Source organism: Pelophylax lessonae (genome assembly GCF_965119305.1).
Source record: "Pelophylax lessonae genome assembly, chromosome: 5".
Lineage (NCBI taxonomy): Eukaryota > Metazoa > Chordata > Amphibia > Anura > Ranidae > Pelophylax > Pelophylax lessonae.
The window spans coordinates 329,840,395-329,864,846 of NC_138772.1; the positions used below are offsets into that span (position 1 = coordinate 329,840,395).

At 44.0% G+C, this 24,452-nt stretch overlaps 1 protein-coding gene across 3 annotated transcripts in view; it reads right to left on the bottom strand.

Annotated features, from left to right (window-relative positions):
• The window catches only part of SLC35B3 (solute carrier family 35 member B3), a gene marked incomplete at its 5' end in the record, with an annotated part of 91,057 nt that overhangs the window by 18,708 nt on the left and 47,897 nt on the right, over window positions 1-24,452 (bottom strand). For all 3 annotated transcript variants that reach the window (XM_082259604.1, XM_082259606.1, XM_082259605.1), the window contains 2 exons: window positions 646-738; window positions 7,095-7,192. In XM_082259604.1, coding sequence (XP_082115730.1) covers window positions 646-738; window positions 7,095-7,192 — 191 coding nt within the window. The remainder of the gene's footprint in view (window positions 1-645; window positions 739-7,094; window positions 7,193-24,452) is intronic.

The following is a 24,452-nucleotide window of genomic DNA, read 5'->3' on the forward strand; positions in this document are numbered from 1 at the left end:
ATATCTTTATGTTTGAAGCCTGAAATGTGGCAAAAGGTCGCAAAGTTCAAGGGGCCGAATACTTTCGTAAGGCACTGTATATCTATCTTATCTTATTATCTATCTATCTATTTTAACTTTGGGTTTAAAAAATGCAGATTAGCAAGAACAAGTAATTCTGACAACTAGAAAGACATTACTTCTTAATCCAAATTTTACATGCTATTTACAATACTACCAATGCCTACAAAGTAGAACTGCATTTTCACTGTGCTCATACCCTATGTTATTTGAAACACAGTAGACGGTTTTTTAATATAGCTGAAGGTAAGATACACCTTATACAATGTACGTTGTAACATAATAAAGAATAAAAGATGACCTTAAATAAAACACATATCTTAGGTAAATATATAAAGCCTGTGATGAATTAATTTTGAATATATAAAACATGCCATTACAATGTTTTTCATACAGAAGGAAAAATTATTTTTGAAGTGTGTGCACGACTTGTGGCTGGAAGGCAGTGCCTATTCAGCAGCCACTCCATAACACGACATGTATATTTTATGCTTTCATGCACTACTGCCTTGCATTAATACAGTTCTCAGCTGTGTACTAGTCATTTCCTATTTTTTAATCAAGCTGCTCTGTTTCAGCACTCACCTTGGAACAGAAGGCTATGGCGGGAGTTAATCCACTTGTAATGGCCAAACCCAATAAAATGTAAACAAATCCTATGGAATATGAATACAGAACCTGAAAAATTAAACACTCATTTGAAAGAGGTAATGGAGACTTGCAAGCGCTGTTCACAGAGGCCTGAAATCTAACACAACAATTTTTACATAATGCTCTCCAGATTACTATAGATTTGCATATATGGGTTACTTTGATTATGTAGTAGAAAAAAAAAAGGTTGTTACAAGAAAAACATACAAGTACAAGGCCTCAGAGGAAATATATACTCCACAGTCCCCTTTCTCATTTAAAAAGAGCAAAGACCTTAAAAGAGCAATACATGTTTGACATTAGGTATAAAGAACTAACAAATTATGTTATGTATATTTAGATACACATTTTTATTTAACAGCATTCCAGTCAAAACCCACTGAATTTTTTTATTTATTTTTTTACAAGGGCAAGGTGGTCTTTTAATGCACCTTTAAGTGGCGATTCACACTGAAGTGGCACGACTTTCGGGGCGACCTGTGAAGTCACGTGCACCGCGACTTCGGCACGGACTTCATGAAACGAATGTCTATGCAAGTCGCTCCAGGTCGCCCGAAGTAGCACAGGACCCTTTTTCTAAGTCGGAGCGACTTGTGTTGCTCCTATTAGAACCGTTCCTGTACTACACTATGGGACACGGCGGTGCGTGACTGGTCAGGCTGACCAAGTCGCCTGACAAGTCGGACAAGTGTAAATGGACACTAAAGGTTACAGTAAAAATACACAAATCCTTTACATAACATGCTTAGGGAATGGCTTAGAGGACATGCATGTGCAGTTAGGGAGCAGTACAATGTAGTCCTTTATAAGGCTGCATTCACATGTCAGCGTATGATCGCGGGCAGAACCGCCGCTGTTCCGCCGGCAATTCGGAGATTTATTGCAAATCACGGGACGCCTAGCGTTGCCCGTTGATTTGCAATAGCCCCCCAAACGCCGAGCGATGTTGCCGCTATTTACGCCCGCCGAATCGCGGCAACATCGCGCAAACAAAATCGCGGGACGCAATACGCTCCAAAGAAGCTCTTGTACTTTTTTGGAGCGTATTGCGTCCCGCGATTTTGTTTGCGCGATGTTGCAGCGATTCGGCAGGCGTAAATCTCGGCAACATCGCTCGGCGTTTGGGGGGCTATTGCAAATCAACGGGCAACGCTAGGCGTCCCGCGATTTGCAATAAATCTCCGAATCGCGGGCGGAACCGCGGCGGTTCTGCCCGCGATCATACGCTGACATGTGAATGCAGCCTAAGTGACTTTTGTTTACAAACAGGGGCAGGGGATCTATCATTTTGCGGCAAGGTAGCACTAACGCCACCAAAAGACAAATCCTGTCTCAAGCTTCTGTTTATAAAGGAACCAGGGGATCTGGGTGACGTGATTGACCAAATATAATGAACAAATTTGGTCAGTGACCTAACCCAGGATGCCTGGCCAGTTTGCATAAGAACAGAAGCAAGTTTGGAATTTTCAACATAAATAGTGTAAGAGCAGTACGACGGGTTATTTTATAACTATTTAGGGTGACCCCCATTACATAATTTTTTTTAAAAAGACATTACACCGTTTTGTGTAAAAATGTGTACTGTCTCTTTAGGGGGGGGGGGGGGTTGTTGGTCCCCTAAAGATTTATAGAAGACCCGTATCCAGGCACGCAGGCTGGATGATCAAGAAAGTAAATCCAATATTAATAACAATGTCCAGCAATGTAGATCCTTGTCAATCACATTGACCTGCTACCTGACAAGGCCACAAAATACAGATCCCTGGCCAGCTGCTCAATGTAAAGAAAAAGTAAAAGAATTCAGCATTTGAGGTCTAGGTGAAGAAATAAAAGAGAAACCTAATTAACCAGCTGCTACCACCATACCCTGATACAAGGTATTAAACAACAAAAGAAATAAAGAAGTGCGGTGTTAATAATAAATATACAGGTGCAGCTCAAAAAATTTGAATATAATCAAAAAGTTAATTTATTTCAGTAATTTAATTCAAAAAGTGAAACTAATATTTTCTATAGATGCGTTACACACAGAGTGATATTTCAAGCATTTCTTTCTTTTACATTTTGACGATTAAGGCTTACAGCTAGTAAAAACCCAAAGTTCCCTATCTCAGAAAATTAGATTAGTACAGAAGACCAATAAAAACAAAAAGAAGCTAAATAAAGGATTTGTAATACAGAATTCTTGGCTTACCGAAAAGCATGTCCATGTACAGTATAGTATGCACTCACCTTGGTTAGGGCTTCTTTTGCATAAATGAATGCATCAATGCGGTGTAGCATGCCTGTGGCATTGCTGAGGTGTTATGGAAGCCCAGATTGCTTTGATAGCAGCCTAAAGCTCATCTAAATTTTTGGGTCTGGTGTCTCTCATCTTCCTCTTGACAATACCCCACAGATTCTATGGAGTTTAGGTCAGGCGAGTTAGCTGGCCAATCAAGCACAGTGATACCAAGATCATTAAACCTGGTATTGGTACTTCTGGCAGTGTGGGCAGGTGCCAAGTCCTGCTGGAAAATGAATTCAGCATCTCCATAAAGCTAGTCAGCAGAGGGAAGCATGAAGTGCTCTAGAATTTCCCGGTAGAGGGCTGCACTGACTTTGGACTTCATAAAACACAGTGGACCAGGACCAGTAGAAATCACTTGACTGTGGAAACTTTACACTGGACCTCATGCAACTTGGATTCTGTGCCTCTCCACTCTTCCTCCAGACTCTGAGACCTTGATTTCCAAATGAAAAAGTTTACACAGTCTGTGATGATTTGGGGAGCCATGACATCTGCTGGTGTTGGTCCACTGCGTTTTATCAAGTCCAATGTCAGCACAGCCCTCCTACAATAAATTCTACAGCACTTCATGCTTTCCTCTGCTGACCAGCTTTGTGGAGATGCTGATTTTATTTTCCACCAGGACTTGGCCCCTGCCCACACTGTGAAAAGTACCAATACCTGGTTTAATGATCACGCTATTACTGTGCTTGATTAGCCAGCAAACTCGCCTGACCTAAACCCCATATTGTCAAGAGGAAGATAGGAGACATTAGACTCATCAATGCAGACGAGCTGAAGGCTGCTGTCAAAGAAACCTGGGCTTCCATAACACCTCATCAGTGCCACAGGCTGATCGCCTCCATGCCACACCACATTGATGCAGTAATTCATGCAAAGGGAGTATTGATTGCAAACTTTACTGCAAATGGACATACTTTTCAGTAAGCCAACATTTCTGTATTAAAAATCCTTTTTTGATTGGTCTTATGTAAATATTCAAATTTTTTGAGATGCTGAGTTTTGGGTTTTCAGTAGCTGTAAGCCCTGATCATCAAAATTAAAAGAAAGAAATGCTTTAAATATATCACTCAGTGTGTAACACATCTATATAAAAATATAGGAGTTTCACTTTTTGAATTGAATTACTGAAATAAACAAACTTTTTGATGATGTTCTAATTTATGAGATGCACCTGTAAATCTTGTGATTTAATAAATTAACTGAAGCATAAGTTGCATAAGATGCTACTTGGCAAAAATATATACAATCTCCCTGTAATTGTGCAAATATATGTGTGCAAAAGTGAACTTAAAAGTGCTGAAGTGCCAAAAACAGTCCTGGAATAAATTTATAAATAAGTCAATAAATCATGAATAAAGCACTCCAAGACATCTGCTAAAATCTGCCAGTCCTACACTATACCATTCCTGACTTTTATCTGCCTTAGTGGAGAGAACTTTTAAAGTTTTTACTGCTCAGGTCAATGAAAATTCTTCCAGCAAAAGATGAAAGCAGAGCTTTCAGAATAGTGCATCCTTAACCACTTCCCGCCCGCCCTATAACTGAATGACGGCGGGAATGTGGTTGTGTTATCCTGACCGGATGTCATATGACGGCGGCAGGATAACACAGCTCTGGGCGCCCCCCGGGGGCGCGCAGAGCGGCGATCGGTGATGCGAGGTGTCAGTCTGACACCCTGCATCTCCGATCTCGGTAAAGAGCCTCTGACGGAGGCTCTTTACCATGTGATCAGTCTTGTCCAATCACGGCTGGTCACATAGTAAATAGGAACAGCCGTTGATCGGCTTTCCTTAGTTCGTGCCTGACAGGCACAAGTAAAGGAGTGCCGATCGGCGGCTCCCCTGACAGGGGGGGGGTTGTTACTGGTAATCAGATCATTGATTACCAGTGCAGACCCTCGGGGGGGGGATGCCACTAGATCCACCAGGGATGCCCACTATGACCCCAGGGATGCCCACTATGATTTCAGGGATGCCCACTATGGCCACCAGGGATGGCAATCAGGGCTCAGGGAGCCCCCCATTGCCCTCCCCATCAGTGATGCCCACCAGTGTCCTCCCTATCAGTGCTGCCCACAAGTGCCCATCATTGCCATCCTTTAGTGTCGCCCACCAGTGCCCATTATTGCCCACCAGTGCCACCTATCAGTGCCCATTAGTGCCCATCAGTGCCGCCCGTCAGTGCCACCTATCAGTGCCCGTCAGTGCCCATCAATGCCGCCTATCAGTGCCCACCAATGCTGCATATCTGTGCTACCTATCAGTGCCGCCCATCAGTGCCGGAAAAAAACTTATTTATTTACAAAATTGTATAACATAAACAAAAAAACTTTTTTTTTTTTTTTCAAACTTTTCGGTCTTTTTTTATGTTTAGCAAAAAGTAAAAAATCGCACAGGTGATCAAATACCACCAAAAGAAAGCTCTATTTGTGGGGGGAAAATGACATAAATTTGGTGTAGGTACAGTGTTGCATGACCGCGCAATTGTCATTCAAAATGCAACAGCGCTAAAAGGGGAAAATTGGCCTGGGCAGGAAGGGAGGGAAGTGCCCTGTATTAAAGTGGTTAAAAGCATTAGAATGTGATGAACGGGCAAGACTTTCTGCCAAGCACAGCATAGTGTCTTGTCTAGCCAGGAATTACTGAGGACGTTGGCGTTAAGTACAGCCTGTGATGGTTTTTCAGTCTTGATCTCAAAAAGGTGTAGATTTATAAATCGGTCATTCACTGCAGATGAATCTTGCAGGTGTTTGTTTAGAATGACTGATTTACCAAAAATCCCATTCAATCCCTATTAAATATGCCCTAAAGTGATATCTTAGCAGGTGAAACTGGGGTATAAGGGTTCATTTAAAATACACATCTCTTGGGTTGCCTTCAACGCTAGACATTTCAGATATTTTGATTTTTGGTGAATGGCAGTTGTGTTCAACAGGTTCTTATATCTATAGTGCCCCCACCCCAAATCAAGATGCCCTTTCCACACTGGATCAAGCTTTCTGAAGCCTGGTAACGGCAATTTGTACTCCATATTTGTTATTATTTAACCCCCACAATAACAGCACTTTTCATATTATTCCTTTCTAGGTCATTTTTTAGTGATGCTATAGTTGGCAAACACTGAATTTTATATTATTTGTTTGAAATCTTTTTTTGGTGGTATTTAAAAAGAGGAACGTCAATTCCCATTACCTTTTGCCCCATCCTGCCCCCCCCCCCCCTCAGGCACCGGCATCTTTGGAAGTCTACCACCTGTGTAAATATGCTGAAAAGCTCTGCTTGGCCTTTGGCTGTTCTGCCAGAGCCTTGTGGCACATCTGCGCACAGGGGTGAGGATGGGGTTCAATTCTGCGCACGAACAGACACAGTGATGTTTGTGACTTCCATACCTGCGCGTGAACAGATGTGCTGCAGGACTTTACTGGGACCCAAGGCCCTGGGGCACAATTGCTGAATTTGGGGTGGGGGTAGTGTCAAAGAGGATTCTAATCTAGATGAAAAGTAGGAAAAACTGCATTGCATCACAAAAAAACATAAAAATGAAAACATTAAAATAATATCAAAACATGAGAGGGAGAAGAAAGCAGGGGACATCAAGGGCCAGGTTTTCCAACATCTGTGATCACTGATTTACCATCACAGCAATTAAGGCACGAGGCTGCTCTGACCAGCTCTGTGCTTTTTGCCTATACTCTATGCTATCTAATAACAGCAGAGAGCTGCAGCATTGTACACAGCTAGAAGCATGCACCATTGTAAATTGAAAGGGCGATTTTAAATTGCCGTCAGAACAACTGCTCCCACTAGTGGCCGTTTACTCCAACGGCTGATAGTGGGATGGTTAATATAGATAAATAAGTCAGAAATCCAGATGCAAGAATGAAACTGCAACTTGTAGCTGCACCAGCAGTTAAATGTACTCAGCACCAATGCATTGTCTGGTTACCAACCTTAGGATATAACTGGCTGCAATTATTTCAACCGGCTGACAACCAAATAAGTCTGAAATAAGCATGTTATGCAACATATACTTTATAGTACTTAGCAAAAGGGGAAAAAAAAAACTGCAAAAAAGATTTTGGATTCTTTACCATTTCTGAATTTGATCCATTATGTAGTTTCATGGCTTTTTCTTGCACATTTCCTATAACAGCATCTGCACAAAGCGCCAGGGAGATGAGCATCACACCTTAAAATGATAAAAACACAATTATAAATAGTCTGCATCTGCTCACACTGAAGCCTAAAACTTTGCAAAACTAGATAAGGTATGACTATTGAAATAGCACTTATGCCATTAACCCCTCAATGTAAAGAGACTCTGGTACCTGTACAACAGAAAAAGTCCCAACTACAGAATCTGGTAAACACCAAGCACCGCCTATTCTGTTTTAATTTTTTTTTTTTAATTAATCAGTAATCCACAGTAATTCATCCGCCTTTAATGGAGAAAGGTAATTGATGCTTACATCGATCAGCCATAACTTTATTAAAACCCACCTAATCTCGAGCAGGCGCCCCTTTGTCACAAAAAAATTCATGACCTATCAAGACATGGATACCACTAGACCGCTGAAAGTATGCAGTGGTTATCTGGCACCAAGCCATCAGTAGCAGATTTCCATTAGTCCTGTAAGTTGTGAGGTGGGGCCTCCACGGACCCACACGTACCCAGCCATGATGTACAAGAAAACCTGATTCATCAGACCTGGCCTCCTTCTTCCATTACTCTGTGCTCCAGTTCTGATGCTCAAGTACCCATTGTAGATGTTTTTGGTTGTGGACACAGGCCAGCATGGTCATTCCGACAGGTCTGCAGCTACGCAGCCCCATGCAAAACAAACTACCTTCAACACATCAACTTCATAGACAACAATATTTTTTTTGCTGCCTAATATATCCAACCAACTTTCAGAGGCCATTCGAACAAGATAATCAGTGTTATTCACTTGTCAGTGGTTCATAAAGTTAAGGCTAAATGGTGTAGATACACATGTGAAATTTAACAGTTAACTTGACAAAAACTTTGACTAATTTGCATACCTAAATTGTTTTTCACATTTTAAAAGGGCAAATAAAGCTTTTAGTTTGGTAATCTTAATAAAAAAAAAACCTTGTCCATTTTTTAATAGAGGCTGACAAAATAGCAAAAAAAATTAGATTTTTTTAATTAAATTATAGGATAGTAACAAATATATAATTTTAACAGTAGTCAATTTTCAGGTTGCCATTGGGGCAAGAACATAAGTCTGTCAAAAAGCGAACAAAGACTATGTAAATCGTTATCAGATAAACGAACCACAGCATTAGCGTGCTCTCAGACAAGTATTCTTATACTAAGTAAGGATGGGTATCTTCATCAGAAGATAGAAAGCATGAACCCGATCCACAAGGGACCAGAAGCCTAACAAGGTTTTTCCTTCCTAAACCTTAAAGCGGAGTTCCAGCCATTTCACTCACCTGTCCAACAGTCCAGCGATGCGGCCGCCCGAAGCCTCGATCCTCTCCCTCTGGTCTCGGCGGTGCCGGCATCACTGCTGTGGGCACCCGGCTGTGACAGTTTGCGGCTTCACAGCCGGGTACCCACTGCGCATGCGCGAGTCGCGCTGCGCGTCTTGATTGGCCGGCAATCTTCTGGGACCTCTGACATGTCCCAGAAGATTGCAGGGAGGGAGGGGGAGAGGAGAACTTCCGTTCAGGGCGCCGCGGCGCTCCGAGCGGAAGTGGGAGCGGGTACCTGTCAAAACTAGGTACCCAATCTATATCATGTGAATACAATATGTAATAATAAAATATATTAATCACATTAAGGTGCATAAATTTCTATAGAAATATTTTAAAGTGCATATTTAAACTAAAATATAAACATTCAAAATGTGAGATTTAAAGTGCAAAAATGGTGGAATAAAGTCCTTATTGATGATCCAAAAAGGTGCCAAAGTGCCAAGTAAATAAAGGTGCTTGTGAGGTGAAGGTGCCCTCTTGGTTCCCCACTCACCGGAATTAGATAGTATAAAAGCCCTTGGTTTTATTGCACATTGCACATATAATTTTATTCCCCAAAATACGTCACTAAATAAGCTTATTTTCAAATCTGGTTTAGGTGATTAATATCGCTAGACCAACAATAGACATGTTACATATGTTACATATGAATTTTAAGACAAGTTAAGTTACGTTCCCTAAACAAATCCGGATATGATGTAGGAGAGGTTATAGTATAAAGAGCCTCTGTCAACAGGAAGTGATGTCCTTTGAAGACGCTGTGTGTGACGGCGAAACGCGTTGACGCACTTCCGGTTGCGGACGTAACGTCATTTCCGGTCGGGAACTTCCTGTATGTGGAACGCACGCCAAGAGCGGCGCCACTTGCTTTGTATGCTATATGCCATTTTTATCCTTTGATCTTGTAAGTATTCAATCGTATTTTGGGGAATAAAATTATACCTACGTACTTCACGATGTATGGCCCTCTTTTCTTTTAATGGTGTTATCGGGAACGATTTCCATACGGAGGACACATCGGAGGAATTCCATATCTGATCCTGGGCAAATGTGCAATAAAACCAAGGGCTTTTATACTATCTAATTCCGGTGAGTGGGGAACCAAGAGGGCACCTTCACCTCACAAGCACCTTTATTTACTTGGCACTTTGGCACCTTTTTGGATCATCAATAAGGACTTTATTCCACCATTTTTGCACTTTAAATCTCACATTTTGAATGTTTATATTTTAGTTTAAATATGCACTTTAAAATATTTCTATAGAAATGTATGCACCTTAATGTGATTAATATATTTTATTATTACATATTGTATTCACATGATATAGATTGGTTTCAATTTAAATAATTTGTAATTTTTTGTAGTAATTTGTTGCTAGCGCTGCATTAATTTGGTTTTATTCATTTATTCTAAGAATTTCTTAGTGTTGCAGCAGCTGCACACCTTCACAGTTTTTTCACAGAATAACATATCACTACTGTGTAGCGCGGGTTTAAATTTGTTTTTTCAAAACTAGGTACCCGCTCCCCCCACAAAAAAATGACATGGCAAATGTTGCATGTCAGGGGGTTAGAATACCTAAAGCGGAAGTTCCACTTTTGGGTGGAACACCGCTTTAAGGCTTTAAACCACTTTAAAGTGATTGTAAATACTGTTTTTTTTTTTTAAACAAAAAAATAAAAAATAAATGGATTTTTGTAAGATCTTACCGTAAAATCCTTTTCTCTTAAGCTCATTGACAGACGTAGTCTTCTTGATTCTCAAGAGCTGGGTTATGTTGTCTCGGCAGGAGTAGGACTAGGCAGAAAGACAAAACGTTCTGGCTCCACCTTAGGGGCAGTCCCTGAGGGTATATCCTCCCTCTCTCTGCTACAGGGAATCAGTTCTGTTCTAAAGCAGTAACAGAGAATTTAACCCAACCCAACTCAATGATAGAGGGGCGGGTACTACGTCTGTCAATGAGCTTAAGAGAAAAGGATTTTACGGTAAGATCTTACAAAAATCCATTTTTCTCTATCGCTCATTGACAGACGTAGTCTTCTTGATTCTCAAGAGCTGGGACATCCAGAAGCAGTGCCACAAATGAGGGGTGGGATTGACAAAAATCAAAATCCAATCTAGAAGGCCCAACCGGTGCCAAACTAGAAGTTTTAAAGGCTCATTATAAACAAAGAATGAGACTCAAAAGAAAAATTTCCAACGGAAAAAACCCTCGAGGCAGACCACTGGTCTCCTCAAATGGCGGCCTGCAAAACCTTGCGGCCAAACACGGCATCAGATGATGCCATTACATCAACTTTATAATGTTTTGTAAAGGTATGCACCGACGACCAGGTAGCCGCCTTGCACACCTGGACCACTGACGCCTGATGGCGAAAGGCCCATGACGCACTAAGTGCCCGAGTGGAGTGCGCCTTAACAGGGAACGGGGGCTCCCGACCCTTAATAGAATAAGCCTGTACCACCGTCTGTCTGATCCATTTGGAAATGGTCGCGGCAGATGCAGGCAACCCCTTTTTGGGTCCATCCGGGATCACAAAAAGTGAATCCGTCTTGCGAAACGAGTCTGTCGTTTTTAAGTATACCCTGATCGCCCGGACCACATCCAAGGAGTGTAAAGCAAACTCCCGAGGATGACTGGGCTTAGGACACAGGGAAGGTAATACAATTTCTTCATTCAGATGAAATTCTGAAACCACTTTTGGTAGGAAGGATGGATTCGGACGAAGAACCACCTTATCTCTATGAACCACCAGATATGGGGAACGACAAGATAAAGCGGCCAGTTCTGACACCCTGCGTGCAGAAGTGATAGCCACCAAGAAGGCCACCTTCTGGGACAACGTAGGTAGAGGAATCTCCCTAATATCTTCAAAGGGAGGTTTCTGAAGAACCGACAATACTAAATTAAGATCCCAGGGTGGTAACGGCGCGCGCACTGGCGGAGCCAGATGTCGCACCCCCTGGATGAAATTCCGCACCAAGGAATGAGTAGCCAAAGGCTTCTGAAAGAAGATAGCTAAGGCTGAGACCTGACCCTTGATAGTGCTCAAGGCCAGTTTCTGCTCAACCCCTTGTTGCAGAAAAGCTAATATTCGACTAACCGAATAAGACCGTGGACGGAACCCCAAAGGTTCACACCATGCAATGTAGGACTTCCATGTGCGATGATAAATCTTTCTGGAAGTCGCTTTCCTTGCTTCAACTAGAGTAGGAATAACTGAAGCTGACAATCCCTTGTCCTTCAGCACCTGGGTCTCAATAGCCAGGCCGTTAAAGCCAGCGATCGTAAAGCAGGATGGAAGATCGGTCCTGAGACAGTAGGTCCTCCCTGAGAGGAAGTCTCCACGGGACGTCCGCCACCAGTCTGACCACGTCGGCGTACCAAGCTCGACGAGGCCAGTCCGGAGCTACCAGAATTACTGGAATTCCTTCCTCCTCTATCCTGCGAAGAAGTCTTGGCAGTAACGCGAGAGGAGGGAAGGCATACATTAGCTGGTATTGCCCCCACGGGGCGATCAGTGCGTCTGCGGTCTCTGCTAGAGGATCGCGGGAGCGAGCCACGAATCTCTGTACTTTCCTGTTGAATCGTGATGCCAACAGATCCACATCCGGGGTGCCCCACCGTAGGCACAACTGGTGGAAAACGTCTGGATGGAGGGACCATTCCGCCTGATCCAGAGTCTGACGGCTGAGATAATCTGCCTGCCAATTCTCCACCCCCGGAATGAACACCGCAGAGATAGCTGGAACAAATCGTTCCGCCCAGCGAAGAATGCAAGCCACTTCTTTGGCCGCTCGGACACTCTTGGTGCCCCCCTGGTGATTGACATAAGCCACGGCCGTGGCATTGTCCGACTGGATCCGAACCGGGCTGCCCTGGAGCTGCTCGGTCCAGTGAATCAGACAAAGTCTGATCGCTCTCAGTTCCAATACATTTATCGGCAACCTGGATTCTTCCGGGGACCAAAGTCCCTGGACAGATAACTGACCGAGAATTCCTCCCCATCCGGATAGACTGGCATCCGTGGTCACTATCGTCCAATATATTGGCAGAAATGACTTTCCCTGGCTGAGCATCGGAGACCGAAGCCACCAGACCAGAGACTCTCTGGTCTGTTTGCTCAATCGGATCTGATTGTCCAGGGATTCCGGATTCCGATTCCATCTGAGAAGAATCTCTTGCTGAAGAATTCGGGTATGGGACTGGGCAAATGGGACTGCTTCGAAGGAAGCCACCATCAACCCCAGAACCCTCATGCAAGTCCGAAGGGAAGACCAGCTGTTGGATAGTAACAACTGGACTGCTGATTGCATCTTTCGGAGTTTCCCTACCGGAAGGAAAACTCTTGTCCTGACTGTGTCTAGAATTAGACCCAGATATTCGAGCCTCTGGGTGGGAACCAGAAATGACTTTTGCTGGTTCACCAGCCACCCGAATTCCTGTAAAGAAATCATAGTAATTTCTATGTTTTGTAGCAAGGTCTGAGGAGACTCTGCATGAAGCAGAAGATCGTCTAGGTAACCAAGAATCGATATGCCTCTTTGGCGCAGTAGTGCCAACATTGGGGCCAACACCTTCGTGAAGACCCGAGGAGCCGTGGCGAGACCGAAAGGTAACGCCACAAACTGATAGTGGTTCTCTTCTACGGAAAAGCGTAGAAACCGCTGATGTCCTGCGAAAATGGGAATGTGAAGATATGCGTCCTTGATGTCTATGGACGCTAGGACATCCCCTGGATGCAGGAAGGCTGCTACTGTGCGAATGGACTCCATTCTGAATTTTCTTATGTTGACAAAAGAATTGAGTGCCCTTAAGTCCAGAATTGGACGCACTTTGCCCTCTTTCCTGGGTATTGTAAATAGGTTTGAATAAAACCCCTGAAAACGTTCTGTCCGAGGAACGTGGACTACCACTCCTTGTTGTAGTAAATCCGTGACTGCTCTCCGCAGATCTTCTAAACGATCCGGGGATAGTCGAATATTGGAAGGGAAGAATCGCGCCGGTGGGAGAGATCGAAACTCGATCTTGTACCCTGACCTTATGACTTCGCAAACCCACTTGTCCGGGATTCTGGAAAGCCATGGATCCGGGAACCGGCGAAGACGTCCCCCCCACCCCAGTTATGGGTGGGGGCGCACCTTCAGGCTTTGGACGATTTATCTTCAGGTCTGGAGGGGGCGGGCTTTTGCTTGCCCGACCAACGACCCCTGAAGCCTCCTGAAGGAGCTTTGGAGGACTTAATTTTTTCACCCGCGGGACGAAAAAACCTCTTGTGAGCAGAAAAAGAAGGCCCTCGTCTTTGACGAGTTCCTTTACCTTTAAAATTTTGCGGTAAAAAGGTGCTCTTTCCACCCGTGAGATCCTTAATGATCTCATCTAAGTTGGCTCCAAATAGACGCTCTCCTAAAAAGGGGATATTAGCCAATGCTTTTTTGGAACCTTGGTCGGCTAACCAACCTTTTAGCCACAGTGTACGCCTGAGAACCACTGCTGAGACTGATGCTCGCGCCAATAATGGAGTGGCGTCTAACGCCGCATCACACACAAACTGTAACCCCTGTATCATTTGTTCCAACAAATCTGATACCGCCTGAGGGACCTCTTCTAAGTCCCGGCGTAACCACTTGGTCCATTCAGTTACAGCCTGCGAAACCAGACCAATAGCTATTTTAGGTCTGAAAGCTGATCCAATCAAGGAAAACATGGTGCGAGACATAGCTTCTATCTTGCGATCCACTGGATCTTTAAAAGACGGAGCGTCTACTAGAGGAATAACCGTGGCTTTATTCAATCTAGCAATTGGTGAATCCACCACAGGTGGTTCTGTCCATTTCTTAATGAGGGTTTCCTCAAACGGATAACGCCTGTTAATGCGTTTAGAAATAGTAAAAGTGCGTTTTGGCAGACGCCATTCTTCTTCGATTGGATTGCCAAAACATTTGGGCAATGGAAAAACCTTCGCCACTTTGATGCGTTTTTTAGTCCCAAAAGGGATTTCAGTTTCAGCTATTTCCGACGGAATACCCTGTAATCTTAAGGTTTCTTGAACAGATACAATGAGTGCGTTTACCAACGCTTCCTCTCTGGCTATGGCTGATGCCGAAACATCCTCCTCACTGTCTGAAGAGACAGTACCCGAGACACCAATCCCAGATGAAGTACCTGCAACTGCAGAAATAGGCTCAGAGTCTGAATCCGAGGTTTCAGATAATAAGGGGTTAGGCGGGGGTCGCTTTCTTGCGCCCTGTCCCTGACAAGCCACTTCCACCCGGGACACAAAAGTTTCCATAATAGCTGACAATGATTCAATCGTCAGTGGGGTGCTGGAGGATCCTGCAGACCCCTTGAGGGGATCCGGAGGAGATACATGAGTGGCAGGGTCCATGTTAATTCAGGACACCTTTGCCAGAAAAAACAAAAAAACTTTTTTTTTTTTTTTTTTATATGTCTCCCCCTCAGAGTACCTGCTTCTCGATCCCCACAGAGAGAGAGAGGGACCCCCAAGGCTCACCAACCGATGCAGTGAAGTTTCCAACCAACTGCAGTCAGCGTCTGTCTTTTACAGACTGGAAGGAGCTGTTGCTTTTTCCCGGGTAGAAGGACGTGGCTCCGCCCCCTGTGTACGCCTTCCGGCGTTCCCAGCTCTCCACGAGGTAGCTGGGCTCATGAAACATGGCCGCCCCCATACAAGAGACATAAGACTCCAAAAACATGGCGGCCGGCGTGACCTGAGGACATACATGCACTTGGTCTACGGCAAAATGGCGGCGGACCGCCGAAATCGTTTTCCCAGCACATCCACCTGCATCTCTGCTAAGTGGCGATATATTGATCTACAGGAGATCCACTACAAATAAGGTAGGATTATACCTCCTATGTCTGCTGTAATGTTACAGTCTGCTGGGTAGAGTGTTAGCTCTCAAACCAAGTCCACTTCCCACAAACACATACTGTATTTACAAGGGGGACTTTTTAGTGTCAGATATATACTGACCATGTATGGAGGGGCCCATAATTCATACTGCCTCATAACGAGGAAAGAAAAAAGGGAACGTTTACTCACCATACCAAACCGACAGGCACCCTCTCTTCACAATACCCTCTTCACCGGGGTGGGGGGTTGTGGACCACTCCGGACGCCTCGACTCTCTGGTTCCTGGCGTCCAAGCGAGACCTTTAACTCGCAAGGTCAGTCCCTCCACTGGGACTCCGTCGCGGCCGACCCAGCGCGGAGCTCTGGTCTGCACGCGCTCGTAGGCAGAAACCGGGGTGACCACTGGATCTCAACATCCAGCCCGTCGCCCGGCCCCGCATACTTACTTGAATGTGTCGCGGCCGACCAAGCGCAATGCAATGGTCTGCGCGCGCTCGTAGGCCGGCTGGGGTGACCACAAGTGTCGCCCAGTCCGGCGTTTTTGCTTGAAGATCTCACAGGAAAAAAACACTGGAGAAAAACTACCTAAAAAACACTGGAGAAAAAAATCTTGCCAGGACCAAAAGATCCCAGCAAGGAACTTAGGTCCTTACTCCTGACTAGACAGAAAAAAACTGATTCCCTGTAGCAGAGAGAGGGAGGATATACCCTCAGGGACTGCCCCTAAGGTGGAGCCAGAACGTTTTGTCTTTCTGCCTAGTCCTACTCCTGCGGAGACAACATAACCCAGCTCTTGAGAATCAAGAAGACTACGTCTGTCAATGAGCGATAGAGAAATATATATAACAAACATGTTATACTTATCTCCTCTGTGCAGTTGGTTTTGCACAGGGCAGCAGGGATCCTCCTCTTCTCAGGTCCCACGTTCCTGCTCCTGACCCCATAGCAGTTTGCTATGTGGGCACCCGAGCGGAGCTGCAGCTTCAGCTCTGTGTGTCCATTCAGACACAGAGCTGCCGTCCGGTCCCGCCCCCCCTCTCTCTTTATTGGCTCGCCAGTGGCGCCATGACTGTATCTCAGCCAATCAGGAGTGAGTCTCAGGATGGCCGTGGGACCCGTGGATATCGAAGGGGCATAGGTAAGTATTAGGGGTGCTGAAGGGGGGGGGGGGGCGCTGCTACACACAGAAGGCTTTTTATCTTAATGCATAGAATGCATTAAGACAAAAAACCTTGCTGACTTTACAACTCCTTTAAGCATATTCTCTACATAGTGAAGAGAAACTACGACAATATTTAGCAATAGTAGTTCTCGTCACCAAAAACATGTACAGTATCTTATTAATTTCACTAGACTTTCTGGGAACTTTATCAGGTAGTTTTTGAAAGAGGGCCCACTCCAGGGATCTACAGGTATTTACTCCCGTCACTGAGTAAATAAAAAAGTTAAACATCTGAATCCAAAATCTAGTCATAGGACATTGCCACCAGATGTGATGCATAGTTCTCATCTGCCCACCACACCCAAAACAAATGGGCGATGTGGATGGGTTCATTTTTGCAACCCAGGTAAGGGCAAAGCACCAATGCTGAAGTGTTTTATAATTAGCTTCTATTAATGTTGAATTAATGGATACTGTAGATAAAGCATAAGCAATATCTTGCCCCTCAGATAATTCAAAAGGTAAAATTCAGGTCCTGTTCTCACAGATTTATGCAAGGAACCTTGGATTTTGGATGAGTGAGGGATATACATCTTCCATTTGAAAGGCCCCTTGTTTGGCAGAATAGTTCAAAAATTAAGCAAGTATAAGAGGCCAATTGAAAAAATGTAGTTTACATCTGATAAAAAAGATACAATTTGATTATATCTAAGTATTTCACTAGGGCACATCTGCAGTTTGTCTTCATAATGTTGTAAGGAACATAACTAGTCGCCATTAAGATAACCTCTAACCCTTAAAAATCCATTGTTAATCCACCACTGAAATGATGTAGGTACCAACCGAGGTGGGAACTCTGGATTGCAAAAAAATAGGGGCGAACAGTGTGCAGAGATAAGGATTTATGATGGCCTTGCCCTATCCCAGATGGCCATGATTGTGATAGGGTGGGACATAGTATAGGAGGGCGTAGATGGCTAGGAAGCCACAGCAATGATCCAATGGCAAAGGGACAGCAGGAGAGAGTTACAATAGTGACCCAAAGAGGTTTAGGTTCTATAGCAGTAGTATAGGCAAGTTTAGCAATTTGAGCAGCTTGAAAAAAGGCTTGTAGGTTGGGAAGTTTACATTTTTAAAATACTGTTATTGTATCTGACGATCACCATATTTAAAAGATGAACATTGCATCTTCGGGCTACAGTGGCATCTGAAGTACCATCTGCAGGCTGAAGGCTTATTTTGTTAGCAAAGCTCCAGACTGCATGTGATCAATAGGTCATATGTGACAGTGATCATGTTTGGGAACCATTCAGGTTCCCCAATGTCAGTGGGGATGAGACAGTCAGTGAAAGCTAGCACTGAAAGCCGACATCTGTGCAGTGGCAGCTGATGGCTCTCAAATCAGTGCTTTTGTTACTGAGTGCCCGACTATGCTCCATTTTTCCAACAAGCTGAGCCTTTCATAGAAGCCATACTACATGAATGGAGAAGGGGTGAATGATTATTAGCTCTGCTCCCTCTATTCAGAGATACTGGGGTTTATTTACTAAGGTGAATCCACTGTGAACTACAAGTGCACTTGGAAGTGCAAGCAAGGAAAATAAAAAAAAAAAACAAAAAAAAAAAAAAAACAGTATTTTTGCTTGAACACGACTGGATGATAGAAATCAGCAGAGCTTCCCCTCAGATCTTACATAGTTACATAGTAGGTGAGGTTGAATAAAGACAATAGTCCATCCAGTTCACCCTGTATAGGTGTGTGTGGCTGTAATCATCTCTCATAGCCCTGAATGTCCTGATCCTTGAGATGTACGTCTAAGAGTCTTTTGAAAGCCACCATACTACCCGCAGAAACCACCTCTTGTGGTAGACAATTCCACAATCTTGTAGCCCTAACAGTAAAGAACCCTCCTTGTTGCCTGAGGTTAGAACGCTTCTCCTCTAATCGCAGTGACTGCACTTCCAGTGCACAGTGGATTTACTGTTAGTAAACCAACCCCACTGTTTTATTCATAGACGCTGTAGTAAGGCTTCTATGAATGGTGCAGCTAGGGGGCATAGTCAGACACTCTTGATGAAAGCCTATGGCAGCAAACTAAAATAGGAAGAATCAGCACAAAGGACACATCCTACTTACTGTAAATTATGCCCCTTGTGCTTTTTTTTTTTTTTCCGTTTTTAAATTTTAGCTACACTTAGGCTGTAAATACTAATTGGTAGCATTACAAGTTGAAACATTGCATTTATCAGACATAAATTTTTAGGACTAAATACATAACCTTGTCTACATTTCAGCATAGAATAAATAACAGAAGCCCTCAACCAACGGGGGTTTATGATAAGAATATTTGTATGAGACAGCAGAAGAGTATGCTTTGTTTATACTAGCTGAATAGTTCAGCTTCCTTTAGGCAAAAATGTCATCTGAATAGATTTGTCCCTCACAATGTTCAAAGGAATCTGATTAAATTATGTAAGTAGAGCTTCAGCTGAAATCATACTAGTTTATGTATCAATGTTTCTGAGAAATTTATGAGTAAAAGTCAAGTGAAGTCAATTTGGCATTTAGTAACTAGCATCCAAACTACTCCCCTAAGGCAACTGCATCCTTAAGAATTTTTCATTTGAAAGTTAATATAAAATAGAGAAAGTAGCATGTTTTCTGAAAGCCTCAATGCCTCCAAGACTTTTGCTGGTTTATGCATTTACCCATGCATATGGTAGTGTCAATACTCATTTAACATATGTTACCTAATATACCGCCTTTGCAAAGAATAATATGTGGTAATAAACTGTACAATGTAGCTCTTTGTAGCTTTTTTTTCCCCCCTTTCATTGTCTGTATTACTAGGTTTATGACACAAAGAAATACATTACTTCGATTAACATTTCGACTACAACAGCAGCACAATTGTTACATGTTAGGATATCAGACACTGGGCAGCACAAATTCAGGGTAAAAATCCATTTTGGGGGTCCCCTGATTCAAACTGTGTTTTATTGGCAAACACATTCTGGTAGCTTTCAAAATAGGAACATTTTTTCTCCCTGAACAATGGAACACTGACAATTGGGACCCCGAGGAAAATACGGTTGAGGGGGGACAAGATTGCATTAACTACTTCAATATAGGGCAGGTTTAACCCCTTCCTGCCCAGGCCAATTTTCATGTTTCAGCGCAGTCACGCAACACTGTACCCAAATTACATTTTGTTAATTTTTTTAAAGACAGAAAAAGCTTTCATTTAGTGGTATTTATTCATCACTGGGTTGCTTTATTTTTTGCTAAACAAAAGCATTTGTTATAAATTTCTGGAAATAAGTAATTTTTCCTCTTCACTGATGTGGCCGCACTGATGCTTTTCTGATGGCCACTGATAAGCTGGACTGATAGCCATGCACTGATTATCAGTGTAAACAATGTACTCAATGTGCCCTATCAGACTTCCAAATTATCGGCTCTCCTTTCCCCACCCACATCATGTAAGGAAGGGAATGCCGATAATCGGCAAATCTGTGTACATGTGACTAGATGTGATTGGACACAGCTAATCACATGGTTACACACATTAGCTATGTCCAAAGAACACAACGATCACAGAGAACGCCCAGTCTTTTGGATATAGCATGGGCGGGAAGGGGTTAAGGTTTACATTAAAAAATCCTCCAACTAGCTCCCTTAATACAGTCTATATTACCTGTGACGGTGCTCACCATCACTAGGAGTGAAGGACAAATACTTGACGATTTGGGTTGCTTGAAGTGGGACAGTGATGTTTGTTAGCCATGTATCTCGAGCGATATGTGAGGACTGTTCCTGTTTGATTCTGAACATGTTCATTGAAAGAGCTATTGTCTTCTGTTCCATGTCCTTCAATGTCAGACACAGGCTTTCCCTATTGTTTGTGTATTTAGATAGTGTATTGTGTTAAGTCTGCCTGTCCCATTGTTAAGTGTTAATGACCTCACATTGTTCTGTGCAGATGGCCAGATAATTAGTTCAGGTTAATTCGGTTTCTGTATACAATTTCATCTGCATAGGATAATGTAATCAGGCAACCCCTGACCTGTGTGTAGTAATTTGATAAGGAGCGGGATGTGCTCATGTGTGCATAAATGGAGTGTGAAACTGTTCAATAAAAGGAGAAGGTTCCAAAACTTGTACGAGCTAAGTTGTTATCTAGCTTTGTATGAGGGCGGCTGGGAAAATCTGGGATATGTGTTCATGACTGCAAGGAAGCCGTATACTGAAGGAATACCACAAGTACAGTGTGGGTCAGCGGTTCCGTTACATTGGTGGCAAGCAGTGGGATGCTTCCTGCAGTCTGGGACATCCAAACATCCATCGGTATCCAAGGTCTGGATAGCAGAAGAAGAGAGGTACAGATATCAGCCGCCATGGAAGAGGAATTTGGAAGGAGGTTGCGAGAGATGCAGATACAGCACAAGGGACCAGTGTCAGAGCAGGTCCTGCTAGGATGGCATGATTCTGTGTGCTTGGATCTCTGGAAGGAAAGGCTAGCCTGTGAGCAGCGACAACAGGGAGAAACCCTCCCCTCCATTGAGACAAGGTACTGGTCGCAATATGGATTACGGGAGCTGTTTTTAGGAGATAAACCGCACAAGGAGCAGACAGCTGAGTTAAGCAGGCTGGTCTGGGCAGAGATGCGGTTGGAAGAGAGCTATAGAGCCCTCTGGTGGCATGTATCCCAAACATGCCCTTGGATAGTGGATGACAGCCAAACAGAAGGCTTTGGCTACGGCTGCCGGGGACTTTTGTACGAGAAGCTGTCAGGGGACCCTAACTTTGGGAGCGATTTGGAGAAGAAGAGCGAGCATCCAGGCCTATTGCTGCTCACCTCTGCCTGCAACAATTGGTGACCCAGGAAGATGTGTGCAAGGCCACTGACTTTACAGTTTACTTTCCTGCGGAAAACAGCTGGGAACAGGGCAGAGTGCTACCAACCTCTGACCAGCACCCGCAACAGCTACAGAGTTCCAGGAAGCTGGGGAAATCAGCCCCTCGCCCCAGCGACAAGCTGATGAAGTGAAGCTTCTACACCCAGCTGAAGCGCTGGCAACTCCCTGCCCCACACCTGTGGCAGTTTTTCGGAGGCACAGGGTGAGAAGGGAGAGGAGGTTGTTGTCCTCTCTCCCCAACAGTCAGTCAGAGAGGAGGAAACGGTCTTCCCTCCCCATCCAGGATCTGTGCATCTGGGAGACAGCACCAGAGAAAGGTTGTCCCAACAGCCAGATGAGGGTAAGGAAGATGGAGCAGCTGACTCCCCTTCCCAGCAGCAGACATCGCCCCAGAATGATGACACTAACCCAGCAGCAGAGCTGGTAACAGAGTAGAGTGCGGCTGGCCTCTGTCCTTAATGTACAAAAGATAGAGTTCCTGTGGTATTGGATGGGACTACAGTCTTCACTTGTATACTCAGCCCCACCACCCTGTCTTCTCTCCAGCGGCTGAAAGGACTCCCGGGAGAATGGCCAGAGGAAGAGGTTGGCTGGGCGAGTAACGCTGTTTTCCAGACAATTTGTTTGGGGTACTGGGTGGGTGCAGACATTGGGAGGGGCCCGTGGAACACAACCTGTCTTAGAGAGGTTGGGGGGGAAAAAAAAAAATCGCTCTTAGCCCCCTAGGCCCCTCTTAGGTATAAGTCACCCAGTGTCTATTAGGGACACAGGGTGACCAAGAAGCCCAGTCTGGCCTGCCCAAACTAGACTTCCAGAGACTGATCGGCTATAAAAGCTGCATGCACCCTGCCGGGACAAACTTACAAACTATGTGGAACTTTGTCCAGATGGCCAGATAATTAGTTCAGGTTAATTCTGTTTTTGTATACAATTTCATCTGCATAGGATAATGTAATCAGGCAACCCCTGACCTGTGTGTAGTAATTTGATCAGGAGGGGGATGTGCTCAAGTGTGTATAAATTGAGTGTGATACTGTTCAATAACGGAGAAGGGTCCAAAACTTGTTCAAGCTAAACTGTCAGGCTAGCTCTGTTTTGGGGCGGCTAGGATTTGATATCTATGTTCATTACTGTGATGAAGCCATATATGATGGAAGACCACAGGTACAGTGTGGGTCAGCGGCTCCGTTACATTACCTTTTTTTTTATTCCTTATGCTGCTACTGTGTTTCCCTGAAAGTTAGACATCCCCCGAAAATAAGACCTACTTACAGTTTTGCCTCTCACTGAAACATAAGACATCCCCCCCGAAAATAAGACCTCCCCGATAATAAGGCCTCCCCCGAACATAAGGTCTCCCCGATAATAAGGCCCCCCGAAGCTACCGCAACTCTGGATCGTAGCGGCGGGCGCCGCCGCGCAGCTCACTATTGGTCCCTTTAATCAGAGAGCCAGCACCGACGTCAGGATAAGCTGCCGCCTGCTGCTCGCTCTGCCCTGACAGAGTCTGGCTGACTCACAATTAGACAGTGAGTCGAGCGGGGCAGGAGTCAGGCACATTGTGTGGACACACAGGGTTGACTGAGGTAGCGGCTAAATATCTGATAAAGGGGTGGGGGGGGGGTCTCTGGTGAAGGTGTCCATTGGCACAGGGGTGGGGGGAGTGGGATCAGAGGGGGCAATCAAAAGGACACAGTAGGATCAGAAGGGGGGGGGAATCAAAATGACACAGGAGGATGTAATTTGCTGGTTTGTGATGACAACTACTACCGTACCGTATACAGGTGATACATTTCCTTTTTTTTTGTTCAACAATAAATGTGTACTGTATTCTTCGTGGAAAAATAAGACATCCCCTGAAAATATGACCTAGCGCATCTTTGGGAGCAAAAATGTATATAAGACACGGTCTTATTTTCGGGGAAACAGGGTAGCATTAGTAAGTAGATAGTAAGGTACATTATATTTACTTGCCTTAAACTTTTTTTTTTTTTTTTTACATTCTTTAGTTGCTTCCTGGTCTAGGCCAAAATATCATACATCCCATAAGGCTCCTTTCACACATACGGTCCGTTCAGTTTATCAGTTCAGTCACGTCAAAATTTATCAGTTTTCCATCCGTTTTTCGTCAGTTGTCATCCGTTTTTCGTCCGATCCGTTTTTTTGACGGATGAAAAATAGGGCATTCATACGTTCAAAAAAAAACGGACATTGACGGAAGCTGATGAAAACGGATGTCAACTGATGATCATCAGTTGTCATCCGATTTTACATAGAGATACATTGATGTCTGTTTTTCATCCGTCAACGGATGGATGAAAAACGGACAAACGGACAGCATGTGTGAAAGGGGCCTTAGTCTTCACTGGCTTTTTTTTTTCTCAATTTCATCTGGAGGAGTGGTTTTCTCAACTAAGCAAACCCTCCTGAGTGCATGTTGAGCTAAGGGCAGATGGATTCCAATAAGTAAATGCTACATGAATCATCTGCCCTTACCCAAGAAGGCTACGGCTAGAAATGCTAGGGGGCATTTTTTTTTTTTTTTTTTTTTTTTAAAAAGGGATTTCTCAACAAAAGAAAAGAAACTAAATAAATAATTTGGGACATGGACAAATGGGCAAGTTTTCTTTGATCATTAAAATTGAATTTGAATTAAAATAGCATTTTCAGTTTGTGGTGCCCAGATACAGCTAAATCTTGCTTTAAATGGTTAGAAAGAAACATCCTAAGTCTAGCAATCATGTGCAAATTTTCATTATGCAGAGAGGGGGGGGTTTTGATCTCGGGAAAGCCCTGTAGTGTGGTCTTTGCCTCCGTCCCTGTGAAGATTGTTTTGTTTTGGTTTGGTGCCTCAAACCAAATAATTGGGACTTTAAGGGCAACAGTAAGAAGAGTAGTATACCATTCAGGGCTCTTTCACACGGCGTTCAGTTTTTTTTGCCCGATCAGGTCCTTTTTTTTTTTTCTTTGGCAACGGATGACA